This window comes from Labrus mixtus, chromosome 23, assembly GCF_963584025.1.
Source record: "Labrus mixtus chromosome 23, fLabMix1.1, whole genome shotgun sequence".
NCBI lineage: Eukaryota > Metazoa > Chordata > Actinopteri > Labriformes > Labridae > Labrus > Labrus mixtus.
Genome location: NC_083634.1, coordinates 17,096,807 through 17,113,829, shown reverse-complemented (window position 1 = coordinate 17,113,829; position 17,023 = coordinate 17,096,807). Strand labels below are relative to the sequence as shown.

At 41.0% G+C, this 17,023-nt stretch overlaps 2 protein-coding genes across 4 annotated transcripts; one reads left to right on the top strand and one right to left on the bottom strand.

Annotated features, from left to right (window-relative positions):
* The first annotated feature begins 322 nt into the window (after positions 1-322).
* Positions 323-5,617, top strand: LOC132958943 (sterile alpha motif domain-containing protein 9-like). Its single transcript, XM_061032021.1, has 2 exons — positions 323-404; positions 3,450-5,617. Exon 2 carries the CDS (start codon positions 3,485-3,487, stop codon positions 5,615-5,617), a length of 2,133 nt encoding a protein of 710 aa, XP_060888004.1. The 5' UTR covers positions 323-404; positions 3,450-3,484.
* A 1,651-nt stretch (positions 5,618-7,268) lies between these two features.
* Positions 7,269-17,023, bottom strand: zgc:92594 (uncharacterized protein LOC436996 homolog). 3 transcript variants are annotated; one of them, XM_061030797.1, is made up of 8 exons: positions 16,732-17,023; positions 14,208-15,035; positions 13,993-14,101; positions 12,379-12,477; positions 11,588-11,821; positions 11,447-11,469; positions 8,893-9,041; positions 7,269-8,659 (listed from the first exon to the last, which is right to left on the bottom strand). In XM_061030797.1, exons 2-8 carry the CDS (start codon positions 14,855-14,857, stop codon positions 8,367-8,369), a joined length of 1,557 nt encoding a protein of 518 aa, XP_060886780.1. In that variant the 5' UTR covers positions 14,858-15,035; positions 16,732-17,023; the 3' UTR covers positions 7,269-8,366. The 3 variants fall into 3 exon arrangements, with proteins under 3 accessions (XP_060886780.1, XP_060886783.1, XP_060886781.1); XM_061030800.1 differs by having other exon boundaries at positions 12,379-12,474; XM_061030798.1 differs by having other exon boundaries at positions 16,812-17,023.

Below are 17,023 nucleotides of genomic sequence, written 5' to 3'. Positions count from 1 at the left end.
TTATATTCCCACCTGTGGAGTGATGAAGCAGAGAGACTTTACTTCCATTTCTTCGTTAATCTAACTTGAATGTTAAGTTGTGTTTTGTGTTTCAAGGTGTGACTAAAAAACAAGTATCAGGAAGTTAGTATTCTGGGAAACCAGAAGATTCTTAGATAAAGATAATAATGGAATGGCATCTTGTCCTTCCAGCCCGTGGCATTAAAGTAATTATTAATGATGCAATCAATAGAGCCTATGTTGTAATTATATGCTGTATCACCACAGAGAAATGAAACTCAGCACAATGAGATACGCACAATAGATACAGATTTACAGTATGCAAAGGGTGTGGCTAAAATCTGCTAATAAATAAACTGCCTTGGACTCACAGGTCACCCACACAGCGGCTGGAACTCAAACAGGTAAGAAGATTTGCATGTACAGTTTTTATTTGTGTTTGATGGATTTTAACTCGCAGTGTAGATAACGGTGATTTGCTGTTTTTTACCTGTAACGTTACCTTCATGCTGATTTGTGGCTGCTGATATGATTTTATGTAAGCTTCATTAGGAATTTTAGATAATCATTTAAAAAAAAAAAACATTTCAGTAATCTTGATCTAAAACAACAAAAAGAGCTGTAGATATTTAAGACAATGATAATCATAACCACAGTAATAATGAAAATGACAAAATAATGCAAAGAGAGAAAACATGAACAATACTTTATTTATGAGGATTTATGAATTTTTGAAGTAGCATCGAGATTACAGCAGGGAACAAAGGAAACACACACACACACACACACAATGTAATCTCATGCTGATAAATCCACAAGTCATCACTTTATTGTTAAGTTTTGTTGCTTTCATTATGAGATAATAATAAATCCCACACTGTAAAAAAACCCTGTAATATTCTGTTAGCTGGGGCTCCAATAAATTACTGAAAAAAATATATCTAGGACAAAACAAAGTTGTATTTTAGAAAACAAGTTTACAAGATGCATTTAAACATTTTTAAAAGCGTTGAGAAAAATGTACAAAGTAAAGAATCTTTCTGGAAAGGGAATGTGCTGGAAGTGATTTAGTGAGCGGTCAATTTGTTTGTTTGGACTGAAGACTGCGTTAACTGTCTCAGGTGGGTTCAACAAAACAGACAAAACCTCATTCAGTCACCATAAACTCTGTTTGACACATTAAACAGAGTCTTTCTGCCAAAACTAACTCACCCATTGAATCACTTCAGACATTTGGTACTTTTCCTCCTCTATGAAATTCTGTTGTTTTTAAATTAGTTTCAGCGCTCGTAAAAATGTTTTGCATCTTGTACATTTGTTTTCTAAAAGGTATCTAATAAAAAATACAGCAATTTTCTGTAATTAAAATACACTTTGCAACTTTAATTTTAAATGGGATTTTGTGTATTTTAAGGTTTAATAAAAAAATGTTTCAGGAAAGAAATGTACATGACGTTAAAAAAAAATCTAAAATTATGTTTACATAAGTCACAATTTACTTTTGTAATTTTATCATTATTTTCCCATCATTCAAAAGTAAAAATATGTAAAATAAACAGGATTTTTTTTTTTTTTTTTACAGTGCACTTTTAAATTATAATGCTGAGTTCAGATAACTTCTATTTTTTAGGTTACAACAAAAGTGTGAATGAGGAAGAAGAAACTCTTCTTGTGGCTTCATCATGCAGATAAATATCATGAATTTCAAGATTTACAGCATTCCACTCTCTGAACCCACATCAGAGCACATTCAAAGTCTCATTCAGAATGAATGACTTATTAACGTACTGTAATCTTTAACATAGTTATCCAGAAAGTTAAGCATTGTTACATGTTCAAATCAGTTTTTAATCATGAATAAAATAAACATTTAGGCATTCAGGGAATCAAAGAAACTCTTTCATAAGTCACCATGAGTCAAATCAGTGAAACACTTTTTGTTTTTTTCACTTTCTGTTTAACCAAAAAGGCCTTCAGCAAAATGAGTCATGAAATCATCTGTTACAAATAAGAATGAAACAAATTTACACACGTCATATATGCAGCTACAAGGTTGTTTTTTTATGACTTAAAACTTGATTTAAACGCAGACAAAACCAAATCATGACGTTGTCTAATCCAAAATCTAAACCATTTTACCTCCTTTCAATCTCCCCTCTCATGGTACACACATTGAGTGTGTTTCCAGATACAGATATCTTGGTATTTTAATTGACGAGTCCCTCTCTTTTACACCTCACATTCAGCAGCTGGTAAAAAGGTTAAAAATGAAAACTGAGGTTGTAGAATCAAATCCTACCTCTCTTTTGAATCTAAGAAGAGGTTTCTGCCACTTTTATGTCTGTGCTGGACTATGCATATGTTTTTTTTACATGTCTTGGACAAAACATCGACTGGTTCTTCAATTCTGCAAATGTGAGTGAATCAATATAGACGATGAATAAAGTTCAGAAATTAGACTGTACAGTTTATTTTTCAAATGGAAAATTACAATAAACACTATTTTTATTACTAAGTGGTGGACTTGACAAACATTTTAAAAGTGGTAGCCAATAAAATTTACATCGTATATATTGTATTATCAATAGAATAGGATAGTGGCCATTTTGGAGTCTTTTGGGACCCTTGTGAAAAATATCTCTAACCAGCGTTCATCATCATTATGTTACAAATAAAGTGACACCATGTTTTATTTTCCAAAGTTCACATTAGTATTATCAATACAACACACATTTGAAAAATAAAAAATTAAAGGGGACGTATTGTGAAAAATCTACTTCTACAGTGTTTTTGAACATATATCTGGGTAACCTGAGAGTCTACTGACCCACAAAATGTGAAATAAACCCATCCAGTCTTTTGTTTGGGGTCTGCATAAGTCTTACAACACAGAGAAACATGCTCTGTTTCAAATGTGCTCCCTTTGTGACATCACAGTGGGATTCTGGTAAAAAAAAAAAAAAAGAAATCCCCTCCCCTCCTGTGTTGTCTCCAGGAGCCATGTTTTTCCAAGGGGGCACGCTGATAAGTTGCCATGGTAGCTCAAAGCTGAACTCGTAAGCACCGGTCGCCGGCAGGGGGGTTAAGGGGGAAGCTCATAGCACTTAAAGAGACACACACACCAAAACGGAGCGTTCTGAGAGAGCTGGTTTATACAGGGTCACAAACCTCCTCTGGTGCTTGATTCATGTTATATTTTGACCAAAGCACAGCACAGATGTTTCATTTAGACCACAGGGGGACTGTTTGAAAAGGTGGAAAAGGGGGATAATATGTCCTCTTTAAAAGATGTCATGTATACCTTTGTGATCTACTGAAAAAGAGCCAGTGCCCGGGGCAGCATTCAGTCAGTTACCTTTATATTAAAATGTTACTATCAGCTCCACTTATCACTATCTTGCCCTCTTTTTCCTCCTTTGACATGGGCTCTGTTTTTATCATCTCTTTAGGGTTGTTTGCCTTTTTGAAGAAGTGAAGACAAAAAATGGATCACCACTCAACAGAAACTTTGACATCTGACAGCGGAGATGAAACCTCTTCGGATGGTGAACAGATGACACTGGAGGAAGCTGATAAAGTCAGAGAGTATGTGAGACAAAACCCAAACTCCCCCAACACGCAACTGTTCTCTTTTCTGGTGCTGCTGAACACCTACGTTCCTGGGTCCTTTCTTCTGATGTCTGAGTGTCAACAGATCCTTGGACCTCCTGATCCCATCCATGGAGGTCCCCCCTTTGAAGAAAGAATGGAGCCTTTTATCAGCTTCATAAACATATCCAGTCCAAACCCTGACCGCATGTGTCACATTAAGCCACTGTTAACAACTGAAGCATTACAGCTACTCACTGACTCAGGAATTTCAAGGAGTAATATTGTGAAGAAATTCATGGATTTACTCTGCAGAGATGAGGCCCAACCAACAACAGTAGAGTTCATCAAAGATTTACTGACCAAGAGAGAAATGGGAGAAAATGGCAAAGAGAAGTTCTCACCGTTAGTTTTAGATATATGTGAGCAGGAGAATTCTTACCACGCTATCTCTGTCTTGAAAACCGCATCAAATATAATGACACAGAACCACATCTATCCCCAAACTCTTTCCCGTTTCTATTACAAAAAGAGAGGTATTGTGCACTATGACAGAGCTGAAACTTGGGCAAAGATAGCCATTAGCAGAGCTCAAAACAACTCTCATGTGGCTGACACTCTTGGCCAGGTTTACAAGAACCGTTTACTGAGGACAGCCAATCAACTGGAGGAAATCTTAGACATGGCTCGAGAGGCCTTGACGGTGTTTAAAGATGTGGGAACAAAAGCTGACAACGAAGAAGGGCCTGAAATGATAGATTCAGCGGGCAGCGTAAACATTTCAAAAACTTTTAACGACAGAGGATTTTTTGGCTTCCTCCAAGTGGCAAAGATAGCCTTTGAGAAACTCCAACAGATAAACCGTGATCCTCGATGGACACACCTCCACAATTTGGAAATGGAAGTTGAAGCCAAATTTGGCTTTTTTGAATGGTACCTTGGCTACTCCAAGTCCGACGAGACACCCTCAGAGCCGTCCTACTTCTGGAAAGACATTGCTCTCTGCTACAAACACTATACCAGAAAAGACGCAGCGCGTTCCACCAGCTTTCCGGGCCTCCTGGAGCGTTTGAATCACGGCCTGTTCACGTCAATGGGAAGACGCGCCGGGTTTTTGGAGGCGCAGGAAACCACCTCTGATTTAGAAGCAATCTGCGACGATTTGAAAACCACCCATGAGACAGATGTTGGAGATGTCGAAGCGGCTGGGAGGTACATTCTCTCAAATATCATCTTGAGCAACAAGAAGCATAACTCCCCGAAACTCACTCCTGTGAATGAACTCAAGACCGTTCTGTTCGGATTCTTGGACACTGAAGTGGGGCGTAGAAGCCCTGAGTTTTATCTTTTGGTGCTGCTGTTGTTTTGGCCTGAGGAACATCCTCAGTTGGTTGAAGAAGAGGATGAGGAAGTGAAACAACCGGCAACAGAGGACAACGGGTCAGAAAACGAGACCGGGGAGGATGAGGACAGAAATGAGCAACAGGAATCAGGAGAGCCTGCACAACTGTCGCTTGACGTGATGATTGGACCTGATCTGCAACAACACATCACATTCATGGAGAAAGCATTTGAGAGAGATGGGTATGCCAAGTACCTCCGAGGTCGAAACCTTGTGCCTCTCTTTTTTCTGGGAAAGGGCTCTGGACTGAGCAAGTGGATTCACAAATCAAGGTTGGACGCTATTGTGGAGAGACAGGTCGATGCTGAGCTAGCCGATAGCCGACACAACAGAACAAAGGAGAAATGGAACCGGATCAATGACTTGTGGAGCGAAGGGAACGTGTGGCAAGTCCCAGAGATACAAGACATCCTTCTTCCAGTTAGGACTGAGCTCACACCTCCACAGGAAACAGGCCAGCAAATGTCTGTTTTTCTTAGAGGGATTTGGGTTACGACTGAGTTTGAATCACATGCTTCAGCGCATAGACGTTCCTATCTTGGCTTAACCATTCAGGGTCCAGTTGTCTTGGGGGGGGGGGGGGGGGGGGGGGGGGGGTCCAGATGTGATGGGGCAGGGATACTGTAGATGTTGAACATTTTGGGACTTTAATAGAGATGAAACTTTTTATCGATGTAAGTGCATTTCTTATTTAAACTTGATTTTAGTTGGTTCGGCTTAACCCTATTATTCTGTTAATAATTACATGGGAACCCATTCAGTAGTTGCTGTGATATATTTACTTGGGCCAAAGAGGTGGAGTTAAATCGTCTTAGGTACTGCTGGAACAAAAGAGTAGTGAAACTTTGTTCAGTTCAAATATTAAGTCATGTTTTTTTCTCCTCTACTTTCCTTTATAGAGTCTATTCAACTTATTCATATTTATACATCTTTGTTCTTGGTTTTATTGGCTGTTCTAATCTGTTCTGTGTATTGTGACATAGATCAATGTTTTCTTTTGAAGAAACAGATTGTGAAAATGAATGAAATGCATGTAATTGGATATCATTTATGTCGTTTTTTTGATCAAATAACAATGAATTTGGGATTTGTTTGTGAATTAAACTAAATTGATGCTGAAAGGTGCCTTGATGTTTTGCATTATTTTCTACATTTCAGCATCTGTATTACTTGACGTATGATCAGCTGGAGTCGGATGTTAATGTTCAAGCCATCTTTTTTTTTAACAGAATAATATGAATATAAATAAGATATTCACATCTGATTGGTTGTTATCGTAATGGTAACAACTCCATTTCATCATATCTTAGCCACACATTAAGTCGGGAAAAGAAAACATTATAAAGTCATTTCGTAGACCATAATGATGCAGTGATTTGACATCATGCGGAAGATGTATCGAGACAAGGTTAAATAGGCAACATAAAATCTACTAATGTTTTTATAACCTGTAATATTTATCTGATATGAGAGGATGTTTAAATAAATCTTGTGTCAAGATGAAAAAGTAAGCAAAAGGAGAAATCCTAACACGCTTGTATTTTTCTGAGGTTTATTAATCACGTAAACATTTTTACTCCTGTCGTGTCTTTTTGAAAGTGTTATTTTGATGTTGATGCGGGAACTACATGGTCTTACAAAGATATGACACTAATAACTTATGTCGGCCACTCTTGCACATAATGGTTACAACGTAAAATAAAATAAAATACTAAACTTCTGATGTGATAAAAAAAGTGTATTGTTCGTGGTGCGTTTACTGGAACTTTTTTCCCCCTCTGAAAATACCAACGCTCTATTAGACTATAAGATACCACTTGAATTTTACTTTTTTGTTCTGTTTTTTACCCTCATAATTCTGACTTCAAACTCAGAATTCAGAGAAAACAAGTCACAACCATGTGAGGCAACAAGACAGGAATTCACCTGGAAAATAATGTCTGCTGCTGGCTTAGTTATACACAACTAAACAGTTCATAAATGCTTTATTTATCCATTTCTACTTAGTGTTATGGCTGTATGTTTTTACCTTTGCCGTTTGTCCCTTCTCAACGTCATATTTTGTTATTGTTTTGATTGAGAGCCCCCTAGTGGTGGATTTGACATACTGTGCCTTTAATATTTGAATTATTAAATTTTCTTTCTTTACTGCCCACATTGGATTCTTCTCTCATATGAGCAGCGACTTTTTTTTAAACATCTTAGATCAGTCCTACTATCGAGCAAGTCCTTACCTCTAGTGTTGTTAAGTTTGCAAAGGAAACACTGAATGCGAGTGCACATTTCAACAGACTTTATTATCATTTATTAGCTTTTTGAACTTGTATCAAAATAATATTCCACTTTCAACATTCAAAGATATCAGGCCTTACATAGTAGGTTTTATTTTATAGGAAAGTGCAAAACGTCCCATCACCTAAAACGGATATTTAGAGAATAATGTATGAACTGTGCATAGGAATATTTCACTTCTTTTTAAATAATGCATCAACTACTTTTTTTAAAGCACATCTATGAAAAGCAAGGTAACCTGTCGCCTATGGAAACGGTTATTACTGACACATTGCATTTTTCTTTTTTTTCTAGCGTCATGCCAAGCAAACAAACTTCAAATGATCCATGCACGCACACATCCTTACTCTTTGGCTTGCAATGTTTAACTAGCATGAAAAAAACAAAAACAAATGCATACCTGCAGTTCCACTCAAGGAGATTGTTAATAGAATAGTTTGCTCTTATCCAGGGCATACGTGTTAGCATGTTTACAAGAATACTGTTCCTATCAAAAGGCTTTCAATGGTGATAAAAACTGGGCCGTTCAAGGACTTGAATTCTTTTTTAAGTAATGGTTGGCGTACTGAAGCTCTCTCTGTTTAGCACCTCTTGTATCAAAAAAGTTCCGGGGAAAACTTATTGGATCAAATTTGTAAATACTGCTTCGGCAAATTGCACATATTTTTGTAAAATATTTAGCAAAGTGGTAGAAAATCTGTCATCACAGGCATGCAGAGGTTTCGCCAAATTCACCTACAAGTGTTTTGAGTCTTTCCTGCCACATTCTAGTATTTCACATTCACATTCAGGTGTGTGCAGCGAGGTCTTCGACGACGAAGCACCTTAATGAGGTTCAGCAGTATGCGACACAAGGTTAAGCGTAAGATTCACACTGGCAGATTCTCAGAGCGTGTTAGTTTAGCGTCCAGCTAAGTCCTCATCCAGTGTATCCAGTCGGGTTTGAGGCAAAAATGTGTTAGCTGCTCGAGTCTGTAACCGTACAGGGACATTCAGAGTTAAGCCGTGTGTAACATCAGGAACATCTGTTACACACATCAGAGCCAAAGTGCTTCAAGAAAAAATTAAAGTTTCAAGTCCTTCGTCAAACCCCTCGCTCCTCCTCGTCCTCTCCCTCCTCGTCGTCCTCATCCTCCCCTTCTTCTTCCTCCTCCTCTTCCTCCTCCCCCGGGCTGTAGAGATCGTCGACCTGCCCGCTCCGGTCCTGTCCGTCGTCTTCGTCGTCCTCCTCCTCCTCGTCTTCCTCCTCCCCCTCGCTCCTCATCTCCTCCACGCTGCTGTCGTCCAGGTCGTCGTCGTCGTCCTCCTCCTCCTCCGCCGCCTCTTCCTCCTGCTCCTCCTGCTCCTCCTCCTCCTCTTCGAGATCTGAAAGATGACCTGATGAGTGGACAGGGAAAAAAAAAAAAAGAATCGGAAAACTCTGACATTAAGCTCTCGTAAAAAAAAAACAATATCGATACCACGGCAACAGAAATAAAAGCCCTGACTGTGCGCCGATTAATCAGTCGGGCTCTAATGAACACTACACAATTTTTAGTTGAAGTTAATAGTTGATATAATTTTTGGACAGGGACATCAGAGGATGTGTAATTCAAATGAAAGCTTCTTACACAAGGTGCTGATGGCTGCTACAATATGACCAGGGAGTTCTTCAACCAGGAACTTCCTCATCTCTTCCTCCATCATCACCCCGAGAACCTCGGTCTCCATGTCCACATATTCTGGATAGAACATGTTTTTCCTCAGCTGCCTACGACACCTAAACACACACAGACTCTATAGTATATAACATAAGATATTCATCGTTTTTCTATCTCTACATAGAATATAGACACATCAAGAGTTAGAATCATTTGATTGATTTTGATAACTCTGTGGATAAAGATCATGCAGCTTGTCAGATATCAGACTTGATGTGTTTTAGATCAGTGGTTCTGAACTGATCGAGCCTCAGGACCCAACAACACAAAAGCAATCCTAGATACCTTTTCAGCACTGTAGCCAGGCTGACAGAGAGTCATAGCTCCATTGAGCCTTGTATTCCTCTAGCCCTCAGCAGTAATGATTTCCTGAGCTTTTTCAACGACAAAGTTCTAGACATCAGAGACAAAATTGGTAACTTCCTGCCCTTACCTGGTGCAGATACGTCTGATACAGCAGAGACAGTTCCAGGACCTGATATTTTTCTCCAATCGACCTTTCAGAGCTAAATTCAATTATATCTGCGTCGAAAACCGTCAACCTGTCTTTTGGACCCAATCCCAACCAAGCTGTTTAAGAAAGTCTTTCCCTTAGTTAGCAACTCTATATTAGATATGATCAATATGTCTTTACTGGCAGGCTATGTACCACAGTCATTTAAAGTAGCGGTAATCAAACTTCTAATCAAAAAACCTACTCTAGATTCAGGAACTCTAGCTAACTATAGGCCTATATCCAACCGTCCTTTTATCTCAAAGATCCTGGAGAAGGTGGTAGCTAATCAGCTGTGTGACTTTCTCCATGACAACAGTTCATTTGAGGAGTTTCAGTCAGGATTTAGAGTCCACCATAGCACTGAGACTGCACTAGTTAAAGTTACAAACGATCTACTTCTAGCTTCAGACAGGGGACTTCTCTCTGTGCTCGTCTTGTTAGATCTTAGTGCTGCTTTTGACACTATTGACCATCAGATCCTATTATACAGACTAGAACATTTACTTGGAATAACAGGTACCGCTTTAAGTTGGTCTGAATCCTACTTATCAGACCGATCTCAGTTTGTACATGTTAATGATGAGTCCTCTATGCACAACAAAGTTAGCCATGGAGTGCCACAAGGTTCAGTGCTTGGACCAATTCTCTTTAAATTATATATGCTTCCTCTGGGAAATATTATGAGGAAACACTCCATACAGTTTCATTGTTATGCAGATGATACTCAGCTTTATGTCTCAATGAAGCCCGATGGCACCAGTCAGTTACGTAAGCTAGAAACGTGCCTTAAGGACGTTAGGACCTGGATGACCAGAAATTTTTTGCTACTTAACTCAGACAAGACTGGAGTTATTGTGCTAGGCCCTAAAAACCTCAGAGAGACTTTCTAGTGATTTGACTGTCCTTAATGACATCAGCCTGGCATCTAGCGCTACTGTTAGGAATCTAGGAGTTCTATTTGATCAAGATATGTCCTTTAGCTCTCACATCAGGCAAATTTCATGAACAGCCTATTTTCACCTTCGTAATATATCCAAGATCAGGAATAGCCTGTCGCAAAACTAGTTCATGCATTCGTTACCTCCAGATTGGATTATTGTAATTCTCTTTTGTCAGGGTGCTATGGTGGATCTCTAAAGACTCTTCAACTAGTCCAGAACGCTGCAGCTCGTGTACTGACTAGATCTAGGAAAAGAGACCACATTACTCCTGTCCTGGCTTCTCTGCACTGGCTCCCTATACAGTCTAGAATATAATTCAAGATCCTTCTTCTCACTTACAAAGCTCTAAATGGCCAGGCACCATCTTATCTTAAAGAGCTACTAGTGCTGTACTACCCTTCGAGAACATTACGGTCCCAGAATGCAGGCCTGCTCGTGGTACCTACAGTCTCCAAGTGTACTATCGGGGGTAAAGCCTTCAGTTATCGGGCTCCTCTCCTCTAGAATCGCCTTCCAGCCGGGGTCCAGGAGGCAGACATAGTCTGTATTTCTAAGAATAGACTTAAAACTTTCCTTTTTGATAAATCTTATAGTTAGGGCTGGTGCTAGTGTAGACCAGCTCCTAGTTATGCTGCTATAGGCTTAGACTACCGGGGGAACTGGCACCTTGAGCTCCTCTCTCTCTCTCCTGGGAGCTCTTGAGCTCTCTTAAGCTCCTCGAGGTTGACGGCCTGCCAGAACAAACCCCCCCCCCCCCCCCCCCCCCCCCCACCGGATTGTTGATGGACAGCTTGCCAGAACAACCCTCTCCCCACCAGATTGTTGATGGACGGCTTGCCTCCCCCCACCCCCTTGCTCCCTATCCCTCTTCCTGCATCTTATCCCATCTCTACCCCTATCCCTTTCAGGACCCAACAACACTTTACAGACATTACTAATGGATCAATCAAGAACAGAATCAGAAGTTTTATCCATTACAAAATAAAAGTTAGTTGCAGCCAGGAACAATGATAAAAGGCGTGCTTACTGTTTTCCTGTTGTCTTGTAGGCCTGAGAAGAGAAACACAAAGAGATGTTTGGAGACAACAAAAAGCTTTCCATAAAAAGCGGTACTTTACCGTAATACAGTACTCTGTGTACTCTGTGGGAAAGGCTCCACCTGTCTCACCTGGATGAAGTGGAAAGGGTCGTTCTCCTGCATGAGGCTCTCGATGCCGCAGCGCACCTCCTGCAGACGGGCCTGGTCCTGGCAGATCCTGGAGATGTTCTTCTGGATGGCCGGGCCGTTGGTGTCGCAGTGAGTGCGCGTGCACTCCCGCAGCCTGCCAACGAAGCGCAGCACTTTGGCCTTCAGCTCGTCTCCCAGCCGGGCCAGGCCCTGATCCGAGTCGTCCATGAACTTCTGGATGAGGGAGGTGAAGAAGGAAAAGGGCTGATTGTGATGGACATCATTTAAAGAGGACATATTATCCCCCTTCTCCACCTTTTCAAACAGTCCCCCTGTGGTCTAAATGAAACATCTGTGCTGTGGTTTGATCAAAATATAACATGAATCAAGCACCAGAGGAGGTTTGTGACCCTGTATAAACCAGCTCTCTCAGAACGCTCCGTTTTGGTGTGTGTGTCTCTTTAAATGAAATGAGCCCGCCCCCTGAGTTTTCCCGGTAGACATCACTCCTCTGTAGCGAAAATGCCGGACCAGCGCAAAAGTTTTGCTCTAGGCTGGGGGGGTGGAGTCCATGGGTGGAGATACCAGGGAAGGGGAGGGGATTTTTTTTTTACCAGAATCCCACTGTGACATCACAAGGGGAGCAAATTTGAAACGGTGCATTTTCCTCTGTGTTGTAAGACTTAGCAGACCACAAACAAAAGACTGGATGGGTTTATTTCACATTTTTTGTGAGTCTGTAGACATCCAGGTTACGTTCAAAAACACTGTCAAAGTGTGTGAACTCTTACCTTGTTCTGCCTCTCCTTCTCCTTCTGCTCCTGGAGCTTTCTCTCGGCCATGCTGTACTTCCTCTCCACTCTGTACAGCTGTTTATCCAGCGTGCCCTGCTGAACAACACACACATTTCTAAAGTCAAGGCAAGATTCAAAAAAACTTTTATCTTCTATCACAGAGCGAGAGAAAGATTGCCTTTGATTGAGGCTCAAGTAAGAAAAACATTCACACCAATAAGACTCGCAGAAAGTCGTAAAATCACATAAATAGGTCGTAACACATGTTAACAACAATGATGTAGAATACTTCATCTTGTCGCTGATGGTCTTGTTTGCTTTTGTAGCTCATTAAAAAGGCGTCATTATTCATTTCAGTCTGTTTTATAACCAGTCAAAAACTCCTCACAGGAGCTTTAATCAAATCATTCCCTGAATAATAAAGCTTCACCTGTTGTGTTTTGATACCAAACAAACTGCTGTTCAAAGATGTTAAATTATCTCAAAGTAAGGCTGGGAGAAAAAAAAAGAAACCTGGTTAACGTTCACTCAAACCCGACGTGAAGTTCAACAGCTTGTAGCATTGAACCGGTTTCTGAACAGAGAAGTCATGGCAACAACCTGGAAGCCTCTCAGCTGCACACTGTGTGCAGGACAATCAGAGCACAGGATGTGGATCACGTGACTCATTCAGTCACTCACACACACACACACACACACACACTCATTCATAAGTATTCTAGACTCATCACAGGACTGTGTGGGAGCTGAACGTCAGAAGGAGGTTAAAATCAATAAAGCAGACTCCTCCTCCTATTTGTTTGTGTCTAACCTCTTAAATACTTTTTAAAGCTCCTGTGAGGAGTTTTTAGTTGTTATGAAACAGACTGAAATTAACACTGATGCGTCTTTATGAGCTGCGAAAGCAAATGAAACCATCAGTCACAAGATGTAATATTTCTATATCACCATCATTAATGTCTATAAATGATGCCACAGGGTAGGTGTCAGACGACTGGGAGTGAAGGATGTGAAAACACTTCTTAAACACAAGCAGGACAGGATGTAAAAGAACTGCTTTGTCCACAAGTGGCGCCAAAAAACAACACAAACTAAATGTTTTTCACAGCAGCTTTAAATTAATTATTAGAGCCCGACAGATTAATCGGCCAGTCGCTTATATCGGCCGATATTAGCCAATCAAGTGAATATCGGTATCGGCTTATTTTGTCACAGATATGTGCAGATGTTTGTCGATTTTTTTTCACCGGTCAAGCAGCATTTCATTTGAGTATCGTTGTATCACACTAGCAGTTCTCTATCTAGCTGTCACCAGAAACGTTTGCTGTGTGGATCCGACAAGCATCATCACTCTCCAGAGTTATTCACGTACATGCTCATTTACTTTACAGTTGTGTTTGATAACTGCTTTTTGAGGGATCAAAGCAATAAATGTGTATATGTATCGAAGATAAATCTAAGAAAGATATCGGTATCGGATGTTTTTTCTCCATAATATCGATATCGGCCCCAAAAATCACATATCGGTCAGGCCTTAATAATTATCACTGAGAGAAATAATAATTCAGACTCTGATACAATGAGCAGAAACCGTGATAATGAAAAGTCTACCTTTAGATCCTTCATGGTGTTCTTCAGGGTCTTGATGGTGTGTCCCAGGTGACCCCCTTCGATGGTGCAGGCGTTGCACACACATACCTTGTCATCCATGCAGTAGTACCTGGAGTGACACACATGACAGCGGTGACAAAAACTGATTCTTTTTTCACAACCACATTTTTTTTAAATATAAAAACAACAATATGTGAGCGCAGCGTGCCTCCTACCTGTATATCTCATCGTGGTCAGGGCACTTCCTCTTCCAGAGGTCGTTCATCGGTTCGGTCAGCGGATGCTCCCTGAACGCCGGCAGTTCCAGGTGTGGCCTCACGTGCTCCTGGCACATGGACACCTCACACTTCAGGCAGGTCTTGACTGCGAACATGGAGACTGCAGCAGCAGCAGCAGCAGCAGCAGCTTCCTGCTTGTCGCCCGTTGCCAGAGGAACAGGAGCAGCAGAGAGCCCGTCCGCTGCAGCGCTGGCGCCTGATGCCTCCGCTGCCGCTGAGGGGCAGTAGTCGCAGGGAACAGAAGAAGCGCTCCTCGCTTGCTGCACTGCCACAGACGACAGCAGCAGTTCCCTGGATTTTAAAGCCGTGGCCGAGGAAGTGGTAGCCCTGCGCCGGTGACGGTAATCGTCGGCGATGTTGGCTAGTTTGAAGTTTTTCTGAAAGCTGGCGCCGCACCGGTGGCTGTCGCGGCACTCCGGGCAGCGGAAGCGACCCCGCTCCGCTTGTCGTTTTAAGCGGTCCAGGCAGGTCTTGCAGAAATTGTGGCCGCAAGGAAGCAAGTAAGGGTCCCGGTACAAGTCCAGGCAGACTGGGCAGGTGAGCTCCTCTTGCAGGACCCTGGACTGATCTGACTGAGCCGAGGCCATGTCGGGGATTCAGACCGTGAGCTCACCGAGGGAGAGGTTGGATAAAAAGGTAGGAAGCAGGGAAGACGTGGAGGCGTTAAGGGATGGAAGAAGGCGAAAGGTGAGAAAGATGGAGGTGGGTAGAAAAGGGAAAAGAGAGGGAACGGAGGCTGCAGGTTTCCTGGTGCACAACGTCTCTCTGTGTGAGAAAAAAAACATTTTAAAAAGGTGTCAAAAGCATCCAGTCATTTATTTTGTTAACTGGTTACATAAGTCATTTCTTTGTTTTTAACAACTTGACTGTTTAAGATATTAAAAGACATATATACCTTTAAGATCAGAAAAATCACAGCTGTCATTTTAACTCGTGAATGAAACGTTCTTTTCATTAAAAACGCTCCCAGATGATGCCTTTAGTTACATTTTCTGTCAGAGAGACATTCAACTAACTTTGATGTGAAACAGGAAAACAGCAGATCTACTTACACTTTGGCTTTTTTTATTTTCATTGACATTATTCATCTTATCTCTCCATGTTTGAACGTTCATTTTTCTGATGTTTAATTAAGCAGAAATCTTACATTTATAGAGCTGTCGCCGAGTCAATTCACAGATTGGATAATCTCTGTTTTTAAAAGGAGGTGATCGCACATCTGTCCAGTGTCACTGGAAGACGGTTCAGAGGGACAGAAACTTTGTGATTTTTTTTTTCTTCGAATAAATCGGTGATGCCCTGCAAGAGTCGTGTGCGGGATGTTTCTTTTCAATTAATTCTACAATTCACTTAGCAGACGCTTTTATCCAAAGCGACGTACATCAGAGAGTAAGAACAACACAAGCAAGGATCTAGAAAAAAAGGGAACAATGTGAGTAAGAGCAAACGACCAGCTTTGAGTCTGATTGGACACACAGGTGCTGACAGGAAGTGACCAGAGGCAAAGCACAACATTGAGGGCAGTTCTTGAGAGCTCTAATCAGTATAGAAACCATCTTATAAGTCATCGTTATCAAACAAAAACCATCGTCACTACCATCATCATCATCAATAATATGGAGACCATCATCATTAAGTTAGTAGGTATTCATGAAAGAGCTGGGTCTTTAGCTTTTTCTTAAAGGTGCTTCTTCTTCTTCTGCAGATCGAATGGAGTTTGGAAGTTCATTTGACCAATTAATTGGACAATCAACCAAAAAAAAATAGTTGGCAACAGATTTCAGTTCCTTTTGAATGAGGAGATTTTCTGCATTTTTTTCTGTTCTGGGAAACGTAAATCAAACGTACATGTTTTGCATGTAAACGTGTGTATCGATGTGTTTTGCGGGATGAAAACAAAAATCAAAGTTCTTACACACATCACATCATCATGAAGAATATTTTGATAGTTTGGGCTGCTGAGAATCTAGGATGCTTACCTGGAAAATTAGTTATTAAGTCAATCATGAAAACAAGTGTGTTAGTTAAAAAATATGATGATTGGTGACCACGGTGTTCACTGATGTGACACTGATTTACAAACATCACTTCCTGCTTGAAATAAAAAGGACATAAAGTTAACTTGTGCAGATGAAGGTGAGCTGTCCTGCTGCTCACTTAGATAAGCTGTTTGAACCCAGTCTCTTGATCAAAGGTCATGACCTCCTGATGACCTGCCAACCTGCTCTGTGTTGTTCACATGTGACCCCCCCCCCCCAAAAAAAAAAAAAAGATGTGTTGTCCCCAGTTTGTCAGTTTTCTAATCATTAACCTACCAGCAATGGGAAGGTGACATAAAACCAGGTAAGTCTTTGTTTACCTGGGATGTTTTCTCTAAGTTAAGGTGACCAGCAGCTAACTTTACCTCCCTGAATGATGACCTCATCAATACATGACAGACAGAAAAGCAGGCTGTTCTTACCTGTTGTAATGCAGATGCTGAATCCAAAGATTTCCTCACCTGTAAAACGCTGTTTGTTATGCTAACTGTTAAACATGCACCTGTCTTGCTGCTATGGCTAACACGTTACCGCGACGCTAAACCAGCTTTTCCTTTGCCCACAAACAGTCCAGTCCGCTTATAAGTCCGGGGAAATATTCCAGTTACCAGTTTTCATCTGGAGGTTTCGGCATTTGGCTACAAAAAGAGGCGAGTCGACGAACTCACCTGTGCGACGGACGAACGGGGACGGCTAGCTGATACTGAGGGCAGG

Coding starts and splice junctions, on each gene's coding strand:
- zgc:92594 (XM_061030797.1), bottom strand. CDS start 14,857: ATGGCCTCGGCTCAGTCAGATCAGTCCAGGGTCCTGCAAGAGGAGCTC. Junction 12,478..13,992: donor ACACCATGAAGGATCTAAAG/GTAGACTTTTCA, acceptor TGTGTTGTTCAG/CAGGGCACGCTGGATAAACA. Junction 8,660..8,892: donor AGCAGCCATCAGCACCTTGT/GTAAGAAGCTTT, acceptor TCCACTCATCAG/GTCATCTTTCAGATCTCGAA.
- LOC132958943 (XM_061032021.1), top strand. CDS start 3,485: ATGGATCACCACTCAACAGAAACTTTGACATCTGACAGCGGAGATGAA.